The sequence below is a fragment of the Nuphar pumila genome, chromosome 3 (assembly GCF_984573655.1).
Source record: "Nuphar pumila chromosome 3, dmNupPumi1.hap1.1, whole genome shotgun sequence".
Classification (NCBI taxonomy): Eukaryota; Viridiplantae; Streptophyta; class Magnoliopsida; order Nymphaeales; family Nymphaeaceae; genus Nuphar; species Nuphar pumila.
In genome coordinates, this window is record NC_143251.1 from 109,076,819 (window position 1) to 109,101,884 (window position 25,066).

The 25,066-nt window shown below is 35.7% G+C and overlaps 1 protein-coding gene across 1 annotated transcript in view; it reads right to left on the reverse strand.

Moving 5' to 3' along the window:
• Positions 1-2,480: 2,480 nt before the first annotated feature.
• The window catches only part of LOC149843259 (serine/threonine-protein kinase STY13-like), a 36,043-nt gene continuing 13,457 nt past the window's right edge, over positions 2,481-25,066 (reverse strand). The window contains exons 4-7 of the mRNA XM_090001755.1: positions 4,614-4,738; positions 4,336-4,494; positions 3,887-4,244; positions 2,481-2,708 (exon numbers count right to left, since the gene is read on the reverse strand). Of these exons, the coding sequence (XP_089857881.1) occupies positions 3,945-4,244; positions 4,336-4,494; positions 4,614-4,738 (584 nt within the window). The 3' untranslated portion in view covers positions 2,481-2,708; positions 3,887-3,944. The remainder of the gene's footprint in view (positions 2,709-3,886; positions 4,245-4,335; positions 4,495-4,613; positions 4,739-25,066) is intronic.

Sequence of the window (25,066 nt, forward strand, 5' to 3'; positions counted from 1 at the left end):
AGGAAAAAAATTTATTTCTCAAGAAAAATATCTTGAGGAGTTGCTGAAAAAATTTAACATGTTGAATTGTAAGTCGATGAACACTCAAATGAGTGTCAATAAGAAGCTGATAAAAAATGATGGTGCTAAAAGGGTAGATGCTTCTATGTATAGAAGCTTGGTCGGATCGTTGATTTATCTTACTAACACAAGACCCGACATTGTAAATGCCGTTAGTCTTGTATCCAGGTTTATGAGTAAACCAAGCAAACACCATCTTGCAGCAGCCAAAAGAATTTTGAAATATTTGCAAGGTACACAAAATTTTGGAATCAAATATATTGCTGAAAACAATATTCAACTTGTGGGTTATACTGATAATGATTGGGCAGGGTCAGTTGATGATAAAAAAAGTACTTCAGGATATGTCTTTTGCCTAGGATCCAAAATCATATCTTGGTCATCAAAGAAGCAAAATACAATTGCATTGTTGACTGCAGAGGCTGAATATATTGCAGCTACCACAACAGCAAGTGAAGCAGTTTGGCTTAGAAGAATTCTTTTAGATTTACAGCAAAAGCTTGAAGGATCGACCATCATCAATTGTGACAACAAGTCTGCCGTTGCGATGATGAAAAATTCAGCCTTCCATAGCTCTCACATGCATTCATGCCCCATCTATTACCATTTTCCAAAATCTCTCTCTCTTTCTCTTATTTGTTGTTGGTATTGCTCTTGCCTTCAAATTGATATGCAATATTTTTTTGAAATTGAAATTTATCAAATTATCGCTCATCAAACTGTTTTTCATTGTCAACCTTTTTTTGAGTCATCCAAATGACCAGCCACTCACAGTCGTTCCATTCATGATTTTTTTACCAGGTGGGTCTTGTGAGTACGAAGTTGAGTATACATGGATAGAACGCCAACCGACCTACTACTAAGTAAGAATCTAATTTAGAATTAATGGTCCATTAAGAAAAAATTACCCATTTCATTTTTGTTTTGCTTTTTCTTGGACTGGCTAGAGGGAGAGAGATTTTGGAAAACTGAAAAGCGAAATAGATCATGGATGCACGCCATGCATTCATACCCATCGTCCAAAGTCAACAAATTAAATTAATGCAAGCCTCTTTTCTAATTTACTCTGCCCTCTGCAGCCACTGTCGTAACCTCGTCACTGATTTCCTCGCCTCCCACCTCCATTGCTGGTGGTCCGAGAGAGAGAGAGAGCCATCCAATGTCATATCGGGCGGCTTTTGTTGGTGCAAACCATGCATATTCTAGTTCCCTATATATATATATATATATATATATATATATATATATATATATATATATATATATATATATATATATATATATATATATATATATATATATATAGAGAGAGAGAGAGAGAGAGAGAGAGAGAGAGAGAGAGAGAGAGATGGTAGTTTATACTTTGATACCTTATTGTGGTACACACTTTTATTTGTATGAATACAGCTACCAAATGGTAAATCTAATAATACATGTGTTTAGTATAGTTTATTTAATATGTTAGAAGGTTTTATCATGTCTAATGATGAAAAATCAGTGGCTCACAATTTATGAAAATAATGGCAGTTTAGAAATGGTATAAAACACTTTATTTGAATCAACTTTAACGCATGAAAATAATAAATAGGACCTGTTAAAACACCATCCAATGGTAAAATTTCGTAATTGAAGCTTAGATCTATGCAAATCAAGTGGATGCCAATGAAAGTTATGGTGGTACAGTACATTATAGAAGCACCAATATATAGATGCGCCAATATTTATATATAACGCTTTTTATAACAGGGAGAAACCACTACTTTGGTTTAAGGGCCAAAAGGTGCCACTTTGACCGTGTCCCCTATTCAGGTATCGATGGTGTAAAACTCGATGAATTCACTTTCCAGCCCAGTAGGGAGAGTTCCTTGATATATATATATATATATATATATATATATATATATATATATAGAGAGAGAGAGAGAGAGAGAGAGAGAGTAATGTGTCCGTGCTAAACAGTGTGCTAAATGGATTTTTCAGACTTTTTCATTTTATTTTTAAATTCTGTCCGTACAGATGTGATCTATGAAATTGATTTTAGAGGGATCACCTCTTGAAGCATTGGATTCAAACACATGGGTGGGCTTTTATAAAGTTCAAAAAATCAACGGTCCAAAATCTTTGTAAATTTTCGAGACTCCAAACATCATTTTTTTCATCGAAAACACATGATCCAGGTATGGATTCTTAGTAAATCGACCATGCCCAACACATTTATGGGGCCAAAACCGCATAAAAAGCACTGGAGAAGCCTGAAAACCCCATTTAGCATGTGGTTTAGCACGGACCCATTTTCCTATATATATATATATATATATATATATATATATATATATATATATATATATGATTGTTAGTTGCTTAGATTGATTCAAGCAACTCCGAAAGCCGAACTTAAAACTCAGGATAGAAAAATATGGTTGACATAAAAAAGAAAAGAAAAAGAAGTTATTGGATAATTACACTTCACAAGTAACATTAGCAGTGACAGAAAGATACAGTGCCTTTAATCAAATACAAGAAGTGAGGAAATCACTCTATATTGCAGGCATTCTGGCATATGAGGAAACTGATAAATAACAGACGGACCAGGCCAGGCTGAGAGGGCACTTAGCCCTAGCAATGCAGTCTCTCTCACCACCTTCTTTCTGCACACCAACCAAAACACTATCAGGTAATCACATGGAATAAAAACGAAGGGAAAATGGAAAATCCGAAGCAGGTGTCTTACAATTATGAAAAATGGACAAGTTGTGCATCTCTATACAAATGCAAATTCTTAGATTTTATAATCCAAATTAAACAAAAATGCCATGCGTGCACAGATGAGGCACAGATTAGGGTGTAAAAAGCTCCCACAGTAGAAACTCTGGGTGCCTAAAGACCTCAAAACACATACAACACGCGTGAGTGTGTTCTTACGTAGTAGGAAAGGACCAAAATGGACCAGTGTAATATTACATGTCAGGCAAATCATACCCTACAAATGAGACATCTAGAGAGTATTTATGGAGAACATATATTATATTAGGAATTTATTGTGTGGACAGGTTTTTAAAGAAGTCCAAAACCAACTGCTCATGTTGCACCAAAGTTTGCAATGACAGACAATTCTCTAATTGAAATATTCATCAAGAAGTGATAGTGGTCTACAGGTTCAAAACAAACAAAAACAGCTGCAACAATTACTTTTCAACTTGTCTATTCCAGTGCATTATCAAGCAGTGATAAAATGGCTTGCAGATAAACATGCAGCCACTTGTGCATCAAGCCACAGGGTAACTTTAGCTCAGGATGAAGAGCTAGAGATCTGCCAATTCAGCATGCAGGATCTGTGGACCTGGCTTATGGCTTCGAATAAACAAACCATTGCAGCTTAGTACGAGTGTACAACAAAGCCATACATGCATGTAAGTGCATACAGAAACATGCACGTGCAAAGATCATAACAGGAGAATATGAAAATTTGTACCATGCTTTATCAAATGCAAAACATATAACGGCATTGAGATTCCATTTCAAAACCACAAGACACCAGACCAGTCACACACAGGCGTGTATAATAAATAACTATATATATATATATATATATATATATATATATTTATATTGAAAGAAAAAAGTAAAATTTAGTTCAGAAAAGCAATGAGAAGTCAGCAAATTTACAGAGCAACAGACAAAATCATGCGTGTGTGTATATATATAGCATGACGTAAAGTCACATAGCTAAAGAGCTGCATATGGGAGCACACAGTTGGCATCCACCATCACAATGTGAATCGTACTAAAGGACAGTAAAAGTTTGCATTTTATGATCAGACATTACCTCAAGCTTCATTTACTCTGGAGAGCACTTACAGGAAGATCCTTTTCTATATCAGATATCAAAAACACTGGCTGAAGCAGAAGAAACCACTTGGTTTGTTTGTTGGTGTTTCTCCTAAATCATCCCGTACAGCCATCAAAGAGCTAGTTCCAGGAGATTCTGGAGGTATGACTTCATTTTCAGAGGAAAACATCCTAGCAGGAACTGCAGGAATTGGAGGTGAGATAGTGTATAAAAAATCTTGGAGCATCTTAACAATTTGGCTGAAGTTGGGTCGGGAATTGGGGTCTTCTTGCCAGCATAATGTCAAAAGTAAAGCCATATCCTTGGGAAGGTTGTCTGCACTAGGCCTAACATTCTGCACATAAAAGCCCAGTTTTGAGAAAAACAGACTATATTCACAAATCTAATACAGAGAGGAAAAAAATCAACGTATAAGAAAAAATTACTTTGAAGGCGGCAGCATATGCTGCTTGCAAATTTGACATGCCTTCAAATGGAATACGATTGTGTAGCAGCTCCCACAATACTATTGCAAAACTGTAAGCATCAACTTTGTGATTGTAGTGTTTTTTCTCTCCATGCCTTAAAGTTACTGTGCTGTACAACTATAACACACAAGAAAATGCTATAAGCAACTACTAACAACGTTGGGGATATCAGTGAAGCTTACATGAAAAGGGGAAGCAAAAGAGAGAAAAAAAGAAGAGAAGCAAGCAGACAGTACCTCTGGAGCCATCCATCGGTATGTGCCTGTCTCGGCTGTCATCATTTCTGTTAAAGTCTCCTCCCTTGCTAAACCAAAGTCTACAAGTTTCACAGTTTTCTGGTCTTCTGTTAACAGTAAGTTTTCTAGAAAAGACAAAACCAAAGTCAGAAAGATGTCTTATCTGTGGAATCACAGAATATTATGTTCAATTAATGCCATGGATAGGTTAGTAATGCAAAGAAGCTACTATTCCAGGGTAGGTGAAAGCTGCAGAAAATTGCCAAACTATTTCCATCAATAGTTCACACAAACTAAAGGGTGAATAGTACTGAAACAAAATATAGTCCATTGAATAAAAAACAAAAGGGTCAAGAAATGTCTCAATGAATCAGCAAGGTGCTATATCAACTAATTTTTGTGAAGCAAATTAGACCAGGAAGATATCGCAGATTAAGTAATTAGTATAGAAAAAAAGATTAATTTCTAAGGTAACTGGCCATCAGTGGGGTTTGTTAAAATGTAAAGTGTAATGTAACATATATATATATATATATTATATTATTATTATTATTATATATATTTATTACATTTTTTATTTTTCTTTAATTTATTTTCTTCTTTTTATATCTTGTTCATGTTGAACTAGATATGTAACTTAGTCAAGTTCTAATTAGAACTTGACTAAGGGTCTAGCAGTTGGACACTAGTCCAACGGCTACATTAAGAGCCATTGGACTAGAGTCCAACGACTCTTTTGGGAGAGCTCAACTCCATTCTCTTTGTATAAATAGGGGTGAACCCCTCCATTGTAATGACTTCAATGCTTCTTAAGCATTTTCATTATTAATAAAGATTTATTATTTCTTTGTTGTGTTCTTCCTTTTATATCCTTTTATGGGTTTGCTTGAAGTGTTATTATAGACACTCTTTTGGTGGATTCAAGTGCGTTTGTGGAAGACCACCATTTCATTACATGGTATCAAAGCCATTGAGATTTTAGATCTTGAAGAGTTTCCACCTCGTTTTTCGTGCCTCACTTGCAAAAGGTGTTTCATCACCTTGTTCTTGGCTCAAGAAGATTCGTTTAAAGAAAGGAGGCTATTGAAGAATCTTTTGCTACAAATTTGTATCATTCTTCCTCTCTTATATTCTTATCTCTTCTTTTCTCTCTCTATTCTCTCATCTATTCCTTTCTCACTCCTGCAAAAGATGGATGACAATGACAAGATCACCATCATACCCATGAAGCTAAATGATACTAATTATGTAATGTGAGCTTCGATTATGAAGCACCACATTTGGGGAAAAGGGTTATGGGGTATAGTGGATGGTTCCGATTCAGAACCTAAACTATCTGTTACCAAAATAGAGGGTGATAAAGAAGTTCCTCTAACAGAAGAGGAGAAGAACAAGGCGTTAGCCACTTATGAAAAGAAATGGAAAGAGTGGAGGATAGGGCTGTTAAAATGTATCCTAAATATATATCTATATATATAGAGAGAGATACATAGACATATATACTATGTCACAGGGATTCGGCCAAACATGTACCGCACCCGCATCGACGCGACGTGATGCGACGTGGGTGTGGCACTCGATGCGGTCAACCCGACCCTGGGTGCGGTCAACACACCCAGGGTCATTTTGATCCATTTTTGGATTTTTTTTTTTTAAATTTCCCTATGAAATTTCCTGGGACCCGCGCCGGGGGGAACCCCCAGACCACCCTTTTATATATATATATATATTATATATATAAACTATTTCATATAATACCCTATAAGGGTAGAACTGTCTTTTTCCATTTTTATGCATATTCCACTTGGAATATGTATGTAATTTATGCTTTATTCTTTTTTCTTTTTTCTTCCCTTTTCTTTTTATTTTTTTCTTCTTTTGAGGCATTGGAGGAACCACATATAGACGTTGGGCCCCTCCAACGTCTATATGGAGCCCCTCCAAGGCCTCCATCTTGGTGTATTATAAATAGGGGTTCAACTCCATTGCATTCTTCAAGTTTGGAGTTTTAGCTCCTTCATTGTTCAATAAAGTTTCCTTATTTTTATGCCTTTGTGCATTTGTGTTTGTCTATGTGCCTTGGAGCACATTTATTCAAGTGTTCTTGGTTGTGCCTTTGTGCACATCACTCTTTGAGAAGTTTTGCACTTTTTGTGCACATTGTCTCTTTGAAGACATTTTCACATGGTATCAGAGCTTGGTCTCTAAGAAGAAAAGCTTGTGTATCATGTCATCAAGGTGGTTGCCTCAAAAGTCATGCCCACACCTCATTCTTGTGTTTTGGCGTGAAGAGCTCTTGCAATTCGCATATAGTGAAGGCATGCTACAACAAGTAAGCATAAAGAAGACCCGTTGTGGTAAGTGATCCATTCATTTAAAGTCGCTCTTGTCTCTCACAAAAAGCTTCTCAAATGGCCGAAAAAGACTCTCATTTTTCTCTTGGCTTTAAGCGTAATGGCTCAAATTATCATGTTTGGGCCGGAAATATGGAAGCTCACATCAAGGGTAAGAAGAGACTTTGGGGTTACATCCAAGGTACAATCTTGAAACCCGAGCCAAAAATTACTATAGTTGAAAAAGGAGAGATAAAGGTCCTTGATAGAGAGGAGAGAGCAAAAGCTTTTGAGGAATACAATAAAAAACATGAAAAATGGGAGATAAAAAACTACAAGATTCTCTCATGAATTTTTCCTCAGTTAAGACTAAAATTAATGCAAATATCTTGAGATTCTCTCATGAGAGGATGTATACCTCAAGGGATTTGTCCCACAAATATTATCTTCAAAAAAGGACTTTGACCCTTCAACAAGGCGAATTAACTATTAGAGAGTATTTCACCAAACTATCCTCTATTTGGGATGAGCTTGCTATACTTGAACCAAAATGGAGTGGAGAAGCCATTGAGCTTCAACACAAGCAATTAGAAGAATATCGATTTTTTAATTTCTTGAACGGGCTTAGACCCGAGTTCGAACGAATAAGATCTTCCCCTCTATCCGCTTTCGTTTCTCCACCACTTATAGATGTTCTTACCAAACTAAGTGGAGAAGAGACTCGCATGGGATTGAGCAAGACCAATCCAAGTGTTCTTGTGATGCCTTCAAACAAAGAAGAAAATGAAGGAACATATGTCGTTTATAGACCAGAAAACAATTTAAAAACATACAAACCCCTTTATTTCAAAAATGGAGCGAGAGAAAATGGTGGCCAATATGGAATAAGAGATTATAGCAAAATTATGTCATTTTTGCAAAGAACTGGTACACATTAAACCAATATGTCCAAAATGGAAGAAGATGGTGGCTATGTCTACCACATTTCTGTTAAATTATGTAAATCCAACTTGTAATTTAGTATATATATTTTATATATATATATATAAGGTAATACATATACATATATTATATATATGTATATGTATCTACCTATTATATATATAATATATATATTTCTATCTTTAGTCTTAGGGGTAGTTTAGGCATTTTACACATTCTTTTTCGTGAATATGCTTGTATTTCTTTTGTATTTTTCTTTTCCTTTTTTCTTAATTTATTTTTTCTTTTAATAAATGTTAGTGTACTTGCCTTGGGAGGCACCCAACCCACTAGTCGTTGGACCCCTCCAATGGTCACATTTGTGACCGTTGAAGGGGCTCCAACGACTATGTGGAGCCCCTTCCAAGGCCTCCCAATGCCCTATATATATGGGCACTATTTCTTGTATTCTCTCAAGGGTTTTGGTACTATTGCTCAGCCTTTTGTTGTTTATGAATCTTATGAGTGCATTTGCACATTTGTGACTTCGTGTTTTGTGTTTTTGTGCACAAGTGTTTCAAGTGTTCTTGTTGTGCGTACGTGCACGTATTTATTTTCAAGAATATTGTTCTATTGATTGTAGTATCTTGTTGAAGATACTATCACATGGTATCAAAGCCTCGTTGAAGAAGAAGAATTGTGAGTCTCCTCCGCTTAAGTGCCTCGAAAAGCGTGCCTTCAAAGCTTTTGAAGTTTGAAGTGGATCATCTTCTTCGGGCAATATTTTAGAAGTCTCTTTTATCAAGAAAGACGCAAAAAATATTTAAGGTACGTATTATTTCTTGTCTTCTTTCCTCTCTAATGGGCGAAAAAGACTCTCATTTCTCTCTTGGGTTTAAACTTAATGGCTCAAACTATCATGTTTGGGCCGGTAATATGGAAGTTCATATTAAAGGAAAGGGGCTTTGGGGTTACGTTCATGGTTCAATACCGAAACCGGAACCCAAAATCACCATCATTGAAAAAGGAGATATTAAGATTCTTGAAGGGGAAGAAAGACAAAGGGCTCTTGAAGAATACTCTAAAAAGCATGATGATTGGGAGATGAAGAACTTCAAGATCTTATCTTGGATTTTTTCATCCGTTGAGACCAAGATAAACGCCAATATCATCAAGTTTAAAAAAGCTTCCGAAGCTTGGTTGTATCTTGAGAAAATGTACACTTCAAGAGACTTATCTCACAAGTATTATCTCCAAAAGAGGGCTTTGACCCTCCAACAAAATGAGATGTCCATTCGAGAGTACTTTGCCGAATTATCCTCTATTTGGGACGAGCTTGCCATCCTTGAACCAAAATGGAGTGGAGAAGCAATCGAATTAAGACACAAACAACTTGAGGAAGACCGATTCTTCAACTTTCTAAATGGTCTTAGACCCGAATTTGAACAAGTTCGGTCCTCTCTTCTCTCCGCATTCACATCTCCCTCACTTGAAGATGTAATCACTAAGCTAAGTGGGGAAGAAACCCGTATGGAGAGTAATCCCAACATTCTTGTTGCCTCTTCTACTCAAGAAGATTGTGAAGTGGTTAATGCCGTGTCAAGACCGGAGAATAATGTGAAGACCTATAGACCTCCTCATTTCAAGAACCAAGATCAAAGAGGAAATGATCGGTATGGCAAAAAAGACTAGCAAATTGAATTGCCATTTTTGTAAAGAACCAGGACATATCAAACTCATGTGCCTTAAATGGAAGAAATTAATTACAACGGCTATGACATCCCAATCGGAGGAACGACCTTCATCATCAAGTGGGTCTCTTTCTCTTCAACAAATCGTAGAAGCATTGCAACTTCTTCTCAAGGGAGGCATTTCTGGAGCCGCTATGTCATCTTCCTCCCCCCCCCCCCCCCCCGGTAAGACATCTTAGCTTTTAGATTCTGGGGCATCTTTTCACATGACCCCAAGTACTTGCTCTCTTTCAAATTTTTCTAAAAATTCGCTTCCATCCTTTGTCTCAACCGCAGATGGAACACCTCTTGAAATTAAAGGAATAGACAATTTTGAAAAACAAAATTTCTTTGTTCTAAAAATTCGTCTTATCCCAAAACTAAATTTAAATCTTCTTTCCGTCTCCCAACTCTCGGACCATGGTTGCGATATAAAATTCTCCTCTAATAAATGTTGGATACAGGATCGCCAGTCCGGGAGATTGATTGGGGAAGGCTCTAAAAGAGGAGACCTCTACTACGTTGATTTTCTTCAAGTTCCCAAGAGTCAATTTTGTAATGTTGTTCAAGACAAAGATATTCATGTATGGCATAAGAGATTGGGTCATCCCAATATTGTTAAAATCTTCTATTTACCTTTTATTAAACATCTTTGTAAAAGTGTTTTTTTATGTAATGAATGCATTCTTGGGAAGATAAAGTATTTACCTTTTTCCTCAAAGATCCATGTTTACGACAAAACCTTTTAAAATTGTCCATTCAGATGTATGGGGTCCGGCTCCTGTGACATCTAAGGGAGGATTTTCATACTATGTGATTTTTGTGGATGACTACACTAGGTTTTGTTGGATTTATTTTTTTAAACATAAACATGAAGTTTTTTCAACTTTTAAAATTTTCATATGATGATTTTAAATCAATTCAATGGAAGCCTAAAAATCCTTAGGTCCGACTCCAGAGGAGAATACCTCTCAAATGAATTCAAGAGTTATCTTGAAAGTTTTGGTATTCTTCACCAAAAATCTTGTCCGAAAACCCCTCAATAAAATGAGTTAGCCGAACGAAAGCATAGGCATATCATTGAAACAACTAGGACTTTGCTCATTTCACAAAGCATTCCAAAGAATCTTTGGGTTGAGGCAACCCTTACCTCTGTCTATCTCATAAACAGACTTCCATAAAAAAATTTAAGCAAATTTTTTTTCTTTGAAAAATTATACGAAAAGGAACTTGATTATAGCAAGTTAAGGGTCTTTGGGTGTAAATGTTTTGTTCTTACTGATAAAAATGACAAACTTTCTCCAAAGACCATTCCTTATGCATTTCTTTGCTATTCTGAAACCTAAAAGGCTTTTCGTTGTTATGATGTCAAAAGTGATAAACTATATGTTTTCAGAAATGTGAGTTTTTTGGAAAATCTTAGTGGCTTCGAACATTGTGAATCTCATGATGAGAATGTAGATTATTCTTTTCTATTTGATTTACTAGATAAAAACGATGATACTAGTGATGATGAGTCAAATCAAAATGACTCAAGTGATATTGAAACTGAGGAAAACATTCCCTTGCTCTCTTCATCTCATCAACATATTGATGAAGGATAAACTAGAGATCTTATCACCTATATTCATAGAGACCGAAATACCTTTAGAATTGCTCTTGAAAGATATGATAATGCTAGTCCAAGTGTTCCTCAGAGTGAAGTGATCCCCCGTAGAACCGAAAGAAGTAGAAAAACTCCTTCTAGGTTCATTTCCTATGACTTTTTTTCACCTAAATATAGAGTTTGTCTTAGTGTCATTCATTCTTATATAGAACCTAAAAACTTTGAAGAAGCACGAAAGTGCCCTGAATGGATTACAACAATGGATAATGAACTTGGAGCTCTGAGAAAAGTCAAAACTTAGGAGTTTCAAAATCTTCCTAAAGGTAAGAAAACAATAGGGTGTAGATGAGTTTTCAAAGTAAAGACTAAAAGTGATGGATCTCTTGAGAGATATAAAGCTCGATTGGTTGCAAAAGGATATAGTCAAGAGTATGGTATTGACTATAAGAAAATTTTTGCTCTTGTAGCTCGTATGGTCACTGTCTGATGTCTTATAACTGTTGCCTCTATCAACAAGTGGAACATCTATCAAATGGATGTTAAAAATGTTTTTTTGAATGGCGATTTAAATGAAGAAGTTTATATGGATGCTCCACCTGGAATGGAGTTTCCCAAGGGAAAAGTGCTTCGTCTTTAAAAAGCACTTTATGGTCTAAAACAAACCCCCAAGGCTTGGTAATGATAGGTTTAATTTTGTAATGATTGAAAATGGTTTTTCTTCTTGCTTTACTGACACCGCTCTATTTGTTAGAAAATCCAATGCAGGGATTGTGAACTTATTATTATATGTGGATGACATGCTCATCACTAAGAGTGATTCTAACGAAGTTAAGAGTATAAAATCTATTTTGAAAGATAAATTTGAAATGTCTGATTTGGGTTTTCTAACTTACTTTTTGGGGATTGAAGTACATACTCTCTTAGAGGGTATTTTTTATCTCAAACTAAGCTTGCTTCTGAGATCATTGACAGGTTAGGTATTACAGATGAGAAGGTTTGTGAAACTCCTGTTGTAGTAGGGGAAAAGATGAAAATTGATGATGGTGTTCCTCTTTTGGATCTTACACCCTACAGACAACTTGTAGGATCATTGATGTATCTGAGTATTACTAGACCAGATATATCTCATGCAGTCCATATTGTAAGTCAGTTTCAGCATGCGCCTGCATCAGTTCACATGAGTGTCATCTTGCGAGTCGTAAGATACATAAAGGGTACTCTAAATAAGGGAGTTTTTCTGTCCTCTTCTTCTGATTTAAAAATAATTGCTTATACTGACTCTGATTGGGGAGATGACCCAAATAACCGTCACTCCACCACTGGTTTTCGTGTATTCTTAGGAGACTCACTAATTTCGTGGAGATACAAGAAGCAACAAAAGGTGTCCCTATCATCAACTGAAGCCGAATATTGTGCCATGACAACTATTACTATGGAAATTGTATGTATCCATCAGTTGCTAGAAGACATGGGGATCATAATAGAAGGGTCCACCAAGCTGTGTTGCGACAACAAGAGTGCAATCTACATTGCAAAAAATCACACTTTTCATGAGAGGACTAAACACATCGAGATGGATTGTCACTATGTTCGTGAGGCGTATCTCAAAGGAGTCATTGACCTTCCTTATGTCACGACGGAATATCAGTTGACAGATTTCTTTACTAAAGCCTTGTGTGCTCCGCGGTTCAACTTTCTCGGCAAACTCTTAGTCATCTTGCCCTAAGTTTGAGGGGGGGGGTGTTAAATTATGTAAATCCAACTTGTAATTCAGTATATATATTTTATATATATAAGGTAATACATATATATATATATATGTATATGTATCTACCTATTATATATATAAAATATATATATTTCTATCTTTAGTCTTAGGGGTAGTTTAGGCATTTTACACATTCTTTTTCATGAATATGCTTGTATTTCTTTTGTATTTTTCTTTTCCTTTTTTCTTAATTTCTTTTTTCTTTTAATAAATGTTAGTGTAATTGCCTTGGGAGGGGCCGTCCAACGGTCACATTTGTGACCGTTGGAGGGGCTCCAACGACTATGTGGAGCCCCTTCCAAGGCCTCCCAATGCCCTATATATATGGGCACTATTTCTTGTATTCTCTCACGGGTTTTGGGACTATTGCCCAGCCTTTTTGTTGTTTATGAATCTTATGAGTGCATTTGCACATTTGTGAGTTCGTGTTTTGTGCTTTTGTGCACAAGTGTTTCAAATATTCTTGTTGTGCGTAAATGCATGTATTTATTTTCAAGAATATTGTTCTATTGATTGTAGTATCTTGTTGAAGATACTTTCACAATTTCAACCACATATGGAAGAGGGGCCATCAAATTCCACCAATGGAACTCTATCTCTAAGCCAAATCGTGGAAGCTCTTCAACCACCCCTCAAAGAAGCAACTTTCGAGGCCGCCATGTCAACCTTCTCCCCTCCCAGTAAGACCGCTTGGCTTTTAGATTTGGGTGCCTCCTTTAATATGACTTCAAATATTTTTTCTCTTTCCGAATATTCAAAAAATGCATCTTCATCCTTTGTTTCAACCACGGATGACACTTCTCTTGAAATCAAAGGAATTAAATTTTTTAAAAATCAATGTTTTTTTATTCCCAAAATTAGATTTATACCAAAACTAAATTTAAATTTACTTTCGGTCTCTCAACTCTCGGACCATGGGTGTTGTAGAAACTAACAGGCGTTGATATATTATAGAGAGATAGAGAGAGAAATAGAGAGGAGGGAAAAGAGAAAGAGAAAGAGCTCGATCTTTCATTAACCCTAATCAGCTATTTAAATAGGGATTAGTAAAATGGGAATTTACAAGTAGGCATACGTAATTTAGCAAAATTATGTATGACTACCTAAATTTATGCATATTGCTTTTAACACTCTCCCTCAAGCTGTAGCATATATATCTATCATGCTTAGCTTGCTGCAACATCTTGAAAAACTTGCACTTTCGATAGGTTTGGTGAAGACATCTGCAACTTGGTCTTTAGAAGTCACATGACTAGTAGAAAATATGCCTCGACTGCACTAAGTCACATATATAGTGGCAATCAACTTCAATGTGTTTTGTCCTCTCATGAAAAACTGGATTATTCGCTATATGGGTGGTTGCTCTATTATCATACATCATCAACATAGGGGATGGATGTGAAAATCTCTATAAAAAGAGATTTTGTGTATAAACACAATACTAGAAACACAAAGTGTACACAAAGGCATAAAAGGAGAACTCTCACAAGTACACAAAGGCACGGATACAAATGCACAAGCATAAAAAAAATATCAACTTCAATATCTTGGGTCCCAAAAGGGGGCTTTACAAAAGTGTAAGTTACAAGGGGGTAACACCCCATATTTATAATACAAGGGAGAGAGGGAATAAGGGAGTATTGGGCTCCCAACGGCTCTAAATAGAGTTGTTGGGAGTCCAACAACTCTCTCTACTTTATGCTTTTTGACTTTGGTCAAAAAAGCATAAAGCCAAATAAGTCCAAAAATAAACTAAAAAAGAAAAAGAAACCTAACCTAGTTAAATAAACTAACCTAATCCTAACTAAACTTAAAAGAATACTAAAATTATGAGATTACATATTAAATTATGTTACATTATTTAACACCCCCCCCTCAAACTTATGACATAACCGAAAGTTTGCCAAGAAGGAAGTTAAATCTTGAAGAGCACAACGCTTTGGTGAAGAAGTCTGCTAGTTGGTATTCTGATGTAACATATGGAAGGTCTATGGTTCTTCTTAAATATTTTTCACAAACATAGTGGCAGTCCATCTCAATGTGCTTTGTGTGCTCATGAAATGTGTGATTTTTAGCAATGTAAATTGCCCTTTTATTATCACAACATAGTTTTGTGGGCCCTTAAACTTGAATATTCATATCTTCCAGCAAGTTGTGAATCCAAACAATCTCCATGGTAGTAAATGTCCAAACAATCTCCATGGTAGTAGATGTCATGACTCTATATTCGGCTTCTACAGATGAAAGTGAGACCTTATATTGTTTTTTGCATCTCCAAGAAATTAAAGATTCTCCTAAAAAAATACAAAAACCAGTGGTGGAGTGACGGTTATTTGGGTCACCTCCCCAATCAGAGTCAGTATAAACAATTAAATTCAATTAAGAAGAACATAGAAATACCCCATTGTTTAATGTATTCTTTATGTATATTATGATGCGAAGAATGACGCTCATATGAACTGTAGTAGGTGCATGTTGAAAATGACTAACAACATGTACTGCATGAGAAATATCAGGCCTCGTAATGCTTCGATACGTTAAAAATCCAACCAGTTGTCGGTAAGGTGTGGGATCTTTTAGGAGAATCCCATCATCAATCTTCATCTTTGAACCTACTATTTCAGGAGTTTCACAGACCTTGTCATTTGTGATTCCTGATCTGTCAAGAATCTCACAAGCAAGTTTAGTTTGAGACAAAAAACAGTCTCTGTGAGAATAGGCAACCTCAATTCCCAAAAAATATGTCAAAAATCCTAAGTCTGACATTTCAAATCTTGAAGTCAGAATAGATTTAATGCTCTTGATTCCTTTAACATCATCACCTATTATTAACATATCATCAACATATAACAATAATATAACAATCCCTGCATCAGATTTTTTAACAAACAATGCAGTGTCAGTATAGCATAAAGTAAAACTATTTTCAGTCATTACATTGTTAAACCTATAGTGCAAAGCCTTAGGAGCTTGTTTCAAGCTATAGAGAGCTTTACGAAGACGAAAAACTTTATTTTTAGGAATTTCCATACTAGGTGGAGCATCCATGTAGACTTCTTCATTAAGATCACCATTTAGAAAGGCATTTTTGACATCCATTTGATAAATATTCTATTTTCTAATGAAAGCAATGGTGATGAGACATCTGACAATAACCATACGAGCTACTAAAGCAAATGTCTCTTCATAGTCAATCCCGTACTCTTGACTATAACCTTTAGCTACAAAACGGGCTTTATACCTCTCAAGAGATCCATCACTCTTGGTTTTGACTTTAAACACCCATCAACATCCTATAGTTTTCTTTCCGCTAGGGAAACGTTTGAAATTCCCAAGTGTTGGCTTTCCTAAGCGCTTTGAGTTCATTCTCCATGGATTCTCTCCATTCAATACATTGTTTGGCATCTTCAAAAAATTTTGGTTCAAAATATGAGTGAATGACACTTAAGCAAGCCCGATATTTAAGAGAAAAAGAATCAAAAGATACGAATCTAGAGTGAGTTCTTTTAGTTCTCTAGATTCTTCTAGGGTTTGAATCATGTGGGGGGATAGATTCGCTAGGTTCACTATATTGCTCAATAGCACTTCTAAAGTTATGTCTATCTCTACGAGTATAGGTGATAGGGTCTCTAGTTATATTTTTTTCTTGAAAGGTAGTAGGGTTAGAGTTATTGTTGATTTCAACCACTTCATTGTCACTGTTATATGTTGATTCATCGTCACTAGAGATATCATCATCTTTAGATAAAAGATCAAAGAGAAAGGAATAGTCGGCATTTTCTAAATAAGATTCATTGTTTTTAAAACCACTATCATTTTCCAAAAATGTTACGTTCCTTGAGATATATAGCTTATCATTTTTAGTACCATAACATCAAAACCCTTTTTGGATTTCGGAGTAGCCAAGAAAAGCACAAGGAATGGCTTTGGGTGAGAGTTTATCATTCTTATCCGTAAGGACAAAGCACTTACAACAAAAAACTCTCAATCTATTATAATTGGGTTCTTTTTCATATAGAGTTTCGAAACGAGAGATTTTATCTAAATTTTTAGATGAAAGACGATTAATAAGATAAACTGAAGCAAGAGTCATTTCGGCCCAATTTTGTTTTGAAATACTTTGAGAAATAAGAAGGGGTTCTAGTGGTTTCAATGATATGCCTATGCTTCCTTTCGGCTAACCCATTTTTTTCTGGGGTCTTAGGGCATGATCTTTGATGGACAATACCATAGTCTTCAAGATATTTCTTAAATTCATTAGAAAGATATTCACCTTCGAAATCAGTCCTAAAAATCTTTAAATTACTATTAAATTGATTCTTAATTATCATATGATATGATTTAAAACATGAAAACACTTCGTGCTTATGTTTAAGGAAATATATCCAACAATATCGAGAAAAATCATCCACAAAAATCACATAATAGGCAAAGCTTCCCTTGGATACGACGGGTGCCGGTCTCCAAACATCCGAATGAACAATTTCAAAAGGTTTTGCGGTAAATATAGATCTTTGCTCAAAAGGCATACTTCTCATTTTTCCAAGAATACAATCATTACAAGATAAAGTACTTTTACAAAGATTTTTAATAAAATGCAAATAGAATAACTTGGTGATGTTGGGATGACCAAGTCTTTTGTGCCAAACATTTATATCTTTATATTGGACCACATTATAAAAAGGGGTTTTAGGGATTTGGAGAGAATCCACATAGTACAAGTCTCCCTTCCTAGAGCCTTCCCCAATCAATTTCTTGAATCGGTGATCCTGTATTAAACACTTATTAGATGAAAATTGAATGTCACATCCAAGGTCTGAGAGTTGAGAAACGGAAAGTAAGTTCAAATTCAATTTAGGTATAAATCTAATTTTGGGAATAAAGAAATTTTGAGTTTCAAAGTTTTCAATCCCCTTAATTGCAAGAGAAGTGTCATCCGCGGTTGAAACAAAAGATAGTGACAAACTTTTAGAATATTCGGAAAAAGAAGAGATGTTTGGAGACATATGAAAAGATGCACCCGAATCTAAAAGCCAAGAAGTTTTACCTGGAGGAGGAGTATACACGGCGGCACCGAAAATAGCTCCCTTAAGAAGAGGTTGAAGAGCTTCCATAATTTGATTTAGAGATAGAGCTCCACTTGAAAATTCCTCTTTTTGTTGTTGAAATGTGGTTGCCATTGCAAGTAGTTTATTCTATTTAGAACAAACTGATTTGATGTGACTGGGTTCCTTGCAAAAGTGGCACACAATTTTGCTATTGTCCCTTCTTCCACCTTGACCACCATTGTATCCTTGATTTTGGTTTTTAAAGTGAGGAGGTTTATATGCCATCAAGTTGTGGGCGGGCCTAGACACGACATTAGCTTCATCACATTCATCTTGATTTGTGGGCATTGAAAGAACACTTGGAGTTTGCTTGCTAATGCCCATACGAGTTTCCGCTCCACTTAACTTGGTAATAACATCTTCAATGGAAGAAGATGTGAAAGAAGATAGAAGAGAGGACCAAATTTGTTTAAATTCGGGTCGAAGACCATTTAGAAAGTTAAAGAAGTGATCTCCCTCTAATTGCTTGTATCTAAGTTCAATAGCTTCGCCACTCCACTTGGGCTCAAGCATGGCAAACTCATCCCAAATAGAAGATAATGTGGCAAAGTACTGACGAATAAACATCTCATTTTGTTGTAGGGTCAAGGCCCTTTTTTGAAGATAGTACTTATAAGATAAGTCTCGTATACATCTTCTCAAGATAATGCCAAGCTTCAGAGGCTTTCTTGAATTTGATGATGTTGGCATTGATTTTGGTTTCAACGGATGAGAAGATCCAAGATAGGATCTTGAAGTTTCTCATTTTCCATTCCTCATGTTTCTTTAAATATTCTTCAAGAGTCTTTTGTCTTTCTTCTCCTTCAAGAATTTTGATTTCTCCTCTTTCAACCATCGTAATTTTTGGTTCGGGTTTTGTTATGGAACCTTGAACATATTCTCAAAGCCCCTTTCCTTTAATATGAGCTTCCATATTTCTGACCCATACATGATAATTGGAACCATTGAGCTTAAAGCCAAGAGAAAAATGAATCTTTTTCACCCATTAGAGAGATAAGATGGAGAAAAATATGTACCACAAAGAGATTTTAACTCTTACTTGTAGTAATCTTCTAAAATATTTGATGAAGAGAAGTCTTCACGCCAATCTCAAAAAAATTGAAGGCACGCTTTTCAAAGCACTCGATATTGTGAAGAATCACAAGATTTTCCTTCCCAAGCAACCTTGCTCTGATACCATGTGAAAATCTCTATAAAAAGAGGTTTTGTGTATAAACACAATACTAGAAACACAAAGTGTGCACAAAAACATAAAAGGAGAACTCTCACAAGTGCACAAAGGCACGGATACAAATGCACAAACATAAAAAAAAATATCAACTTCAATATCTTGGGTCCCAAAAGGGGGCTTTACAAAAGTGTAAGTTATAAGGGGGTAACACCCCATATTTATAATACAAGGGAGAGAGGGAATGAGGGAGTGTTGGGCTCCCAACGGCTCTAAATAGAGTTGTTGTGAGTCCAACAACTCACTCTACTTTATGTTTTTTGACTTTGGTCAAAAAAAGCATAAAGCCAAAGAAGTCCAAAAATAAACTAAAAAAGAAAAAGAAACCTAATCTAGTTAAATAAACTAACCTAATCCTAACTAAACTTAAAAGGAAACTAAAACTATGAGATTACATATTAAATTGTTACATTATTTAGCAATGGAACCATCACTTGTAGGTCTCTCAGAATGGACATAACCCACATCATTTCAGCAGTTGTTTGAGCCATAGCTTTATATTCTAATTCAGCACTCGAACGAGCTACCACCGTCTATTTTTTACTTCTCCAGGTAATTAAGTTTCCTCCTACAAACACGCAGAACCCGGTGGTGAACTTTCTATCATCGATGGCCCCTGCATAGTCCGCATCAGAGTACACAATTATATCAAGGTTGGAGCTTTGTTTATATAGCAATCACTTTCCAGAAGAGGATTTCAAATACCTGAGAATCATCATAGCTGTCTGCCAATGCACTCATGTTGGTTTGTCCATGAATTGGCTTATCTTACTCACGACCAAGGAGATATCTGGCCTTGTTACAGTAACATATAAAAGTTTATCAACCAGGGATCTAAAACTTTTGTTGTCAATCGGTTTTGCTTGTTCATCATACATATGAAGTTTAGGATCCATTGGTATGTTGGCTAGTTTGACTCCTAACATCCCTGTTTCATGTAGTAAATCAAACACATACTTTCTCTGTGATAGAACTAACCCCTCACTGCTTATGGTCACCTCTATGCCCAAGAAATATCTAAGAGAACCAAGATCTTTTGTGACAAAGTGCTTTGAAGATGAATTTTTTTGTCTGAGATGTCCTTCACACTACTCCTTGTAAGAATAATATCATCCACATACACAACCATAACCACAATACCAGTAGAGGTCTTCTTGATAAACAATAAGTGATCCGATGCTGACCTGTTGAAGTCAAATGCAAACATAATTTCAAATAACTTCAGAAATCAGGACTTTGTTTTAGACCATATATGGTCTTCTTTAGTTTGCATACCTTGCTACACTTCCCCTGAACCTCAAACCCAGGGGGTTGAGCCATGTACACGATCTAATTGACATAAACTCTACCCACAATGAACAACCACAGATATGATAAGACGAATAGTCCCAAGGTGGGCTACTGGAGAAAATGTCTCAAAGAAGTCACCCATTTGCCACCAACCGGGCCTTGTATCTTTCAATGGAGCCATCCGAGTTGTACTTAATGGTGTAGACCCACTTACATCCAACGATGTCTGCATCAATGGGTGGAACCACCAAATCCCATGTGACACATGAGAGCAAGGCATCCATCTCAACCTGCATCACTTGCTTCCACTTAGGATCTAACAATGCCTGATGATGATTAAGTGGAACAGATATGGTAGATAAAGCTGAGATAAAATTCTTCTTCACAATCCACGATCAGCGGCAGCAGCACCACCACGATCAGCAGTAGCGTCATCCCAGAAGGGAGACCCGCTCTGATACCATGTAGAAACTAATAGGCGTTGATATATTGCAGAGAGATGAGAGAGAGAAATAGAGAGGAGGGAAAAGAGAGAGAGGAGAGAGAGAAAGAAGAGCTTGATCTTTCATTAACCCTAATCACTTGTTTAAATAGAGATTAGTAAAATGGGAATTTACAAGTAGGCATACGTAATTTAGCAAAATTACGTATGACTACCTAAATTTATGAATATTGCTTTTAACAGGTGTGATATAAAATTTTCATCTAACAAATGTTGGATACAGGATCGCCCGTCCGAGGAGTTGATTGGGGAAGGCTCTAGGAAGCTATACTACGTGGATTTTCTTCAAATACCAAAGAACTCTTTTTGTAATGTTGTTCAACATAAAGATATAAATGTTCGGCACAAAAGACTTGGGCATCCCAATGTCATCATGCTTTCTTATTTGCATTTTGTTAAAAAATTTTGTAAAGGTGATTTCACCTGTAATGATTGTATTTTTGGAAAAATGAGAAGCTTGCCTTTTGAACAAAGATCTATGTTCACAACTAAATCATTTGAACTTATTCATTCGGATGTACGGGGACCGGCACCCGTTGTATCAAAAGGAGGGTTTGCATATTATGTTATTTTTGTTGATGATTACTCTAGATATTGTTGGATATACTTTCTTAAACATAAATATGAGGTTTTTGCATCATTTAAAATATATCACATGATGATTAAAAATCAATTTAATGGAAACTTAAATATTCTTAGAACCGACTCCGGAGGTGAGTATCCATCAAATGAGAAAGATTCTTAGAACCGACTTTGGAGGTGAGTATCCATCAAATGAGTTCAAAAACTATCTTAAAAATTACGGAATTTTTCATTAAAAGTCTTGTCCAAAAACACCTCAACAAAACAGTTTAGCCGAAAGAAAACATAGACATATCATTGAAACCACTAGAACATTACTTATTTCTCAAAACATTCCAATTTTTTTTTGGCCGAGGCGGTTCTTGCATCCATTTATCTTATAAATCGTCTTCCATCCAAAAATTTAAATAAAATCTCTCTTATTGAAATATTATATAAAAAAGAACCCGACTACAATAGATTAAGAATTTTTAGATGCAAATGTTTTATTCTTACGGATAAAAATGACAAGCTCTCACCAAAAGATATTCGTTGTGCATTTCTTAGATATTTTAAAACTCAAAAATGATTTCGATGTTATGATATCAAGAATGACAAATTATATGTGTCTAGAAATGTAACCTTCTTAGAAACATTAGTGGTTTTGAAAAGAGTGAACCAAATGAAAAGAATGTTGACTATTCTTTCTTGTTTGAATTATTGTCTAGAAATGATGATATTTCTAGTGATGATGAGTCCATATATAATGATATTAGTGATAATGATATAGAAGAAAATAACAACACTTCTTATTAATCTACCAATCATTATATTGAAGAAGGAACATCTAGTGACCCTATCACTTATGCACATAGAGATAAAAGCACTTTTAGAAGTGCAATTGAAAAATATAGTGAACTTAGTGAATCTATATCTTCACAAGAGGTAAATCCTCGAAGAACCGATAGGACTAGAAAAGTTTCTTCTAGGTTTATATCATATGATTCATTTTCACCTAGATATAGAGCTTGTCTTAGTGTCATTTACTCATATGTAGAACCCAAATTTTTTGAAGAAGCCAAGAAGAGTGTTGAATGGAAGCTATGAATAACGAACTTAAAGCTCTTAGAAAAAGATAAGACATGGGAATTTCAAAATCTTCCTAAAGGAAAGAAGACTATAGGGTCGAGATGGGTTTTCAACGTTAAAACCAAGAGTGATGGATCTCTTGAAAGATACAAAGTACGTTTAGTTGCCAAAAGGTACAGTCAAGAATATGGAATAGACTATGATGAAACCTTTGCTCACGTTGCACGTATGGTTAGTGTTAGATATCGCATTACTATTGCCTTAATTAAAAAATGGAACATCTATTAAATGGATGTCAAAAATGCTTTTTTGAATGGGGATCTTGACGAAAAAGTATATATGGATGCTCCTCCAGGCATGGAGATCCCAAAAGATAAAGTGTTTTGTCTAGGAAAAGCTCTTTAAGGTTTGAAACAAGCTCCCAAGGCTTGGTATGATCGATTTACCAACATAATGGTAGAAAATGGTTTTATCTCATGCTATATTGACACTGCATTATTTGTCAAGAGCTCTGATGCAGGTATTGTAATTTTGTTATTATATGTTGATCACAGGTAATAAGTAGTGGGAATCAAGAGTATCAAGTCTACTATAATAGAAAAAATTGAAATATCAGATTTAGGTTTGCTGGCATATTTTTTTAGCATTGAAGTTTCCTATTCTCACAGGGGTTATTTTTTGTCCCAAACTAAGCTTGCTTGCGAGGTCATTGACAGTTCAGGTATCTCAGATGACAAGACTTATGAAACTCCTGAAGTAGTAGGGGAAAAGATGAAGATTGATGATGGGATTCCTCTGGAAAACCCTACTCCTTACAGGCAACTAGATGGTTTATTAATGTATCTTAGTATCACCAGACCAAATATCTCTCATGCAGTGCATGTTGCAAGCCAATTTCAACATGCGCCGACATCAGTTCATATGAGTGTGGTTCTTCGGATTATCCGATATGTGAAAGGATCCATAAATAAGAGAGTATTTTTATCCTCATCTTCTGAATTAAATTTAATTGCCTATACTGACTCTGATTGGGGAGGTGACACAAATAACCGTCACTCCACCACTGGTTTTTGTATTTTTTTAGGTAAATCTTTGGTGTCCTGACGATGTAAGAAACAACAGGTGTCCATATCTTCTACAGAGGCTAAATACCGAGTCATGGCAACTACAACCATGAAAATTGTTTGGATTTGGCGGTTATTGGAAGATATGAGCGTTCATGTTCAAAGGCCTACCAAGCTTTGTTGTGACAACAAAATTGCAATATATATTGCAAAGAATCACACTTTTCATGAGCGCACGAAGTACATCGAGATAGACTGCCACTATGTTAGAGAGGAATATCTAAAGAATGTCATTGATCTACCCTATGTGACATCAGAATACCAACTGGCGGACTTCTTCACTAAGGCACTCTGTTCCCCTAGATTCAATTTTCTTCTTGGCAAACTTTCGGTCATCACACCGTAAGTTTGAGGGGGGATGTTAAAATGTATCTTAAATATATATATATATATATATATAGAGAGAGAGAGAGAGAGACATATTATATATATATATATATATATGTCTATGTATCTATATAAATATATGTATATATATAAACTATTTCATATAATACCCTATAAGGGTAAAACTGTCTTTTTCCATTTTTACACATAGTCCACTTGGAATATGTATGTAATTTATGTTTTATTCTTTTTCCTTTTTTTTCTTCTTTTGAGGCATTGGGGGGCCCATATATAGACGTTGGGCCCCTCCGACGGTCATATTTGTGACCGTTGGAGGGGCTCCAACGTCTATGTGGATCCCCTCTAAGGCCTCCATCTTGGTGTATTATAAATAGGGGTTCAACCCCATTGTATTCTTCGAGTTTGGAGTTTTAGCTCCTTCATTGTTCAATAAAGTTTCCTTATTTTTATGCCTCAGTGCATTTGTGTTTGTCTATGTGCCTTTGAGCACATTTATTCAAGTGTTCTTGGTTGTGCCTTTGTGCACATCACTCTTTGAGGAGTTTTGCACTTTTTGTGCACATTGTCTCTTTGAATACATTTTCACAAAGGCATGCAAATAGACATTAAAAAATGCTCTAGTCTTGTTAAGCTCGAACATGCCGATAACGCTTGGAAATACCTTAAAAATATATATTCCCTTAAAGATATTGCACATATGTGCAATTTACAAGACAAAGTTCAGACAATGACTCAAAAAGATAAAACCATTCGAGAATATTATAATGAGTTGTCTGAACTTTGGAAAGAATTGACTTTTTTAGAGCCAAAATAGCATTGTCCCGAAGATATTGAGCTCTGTAAAA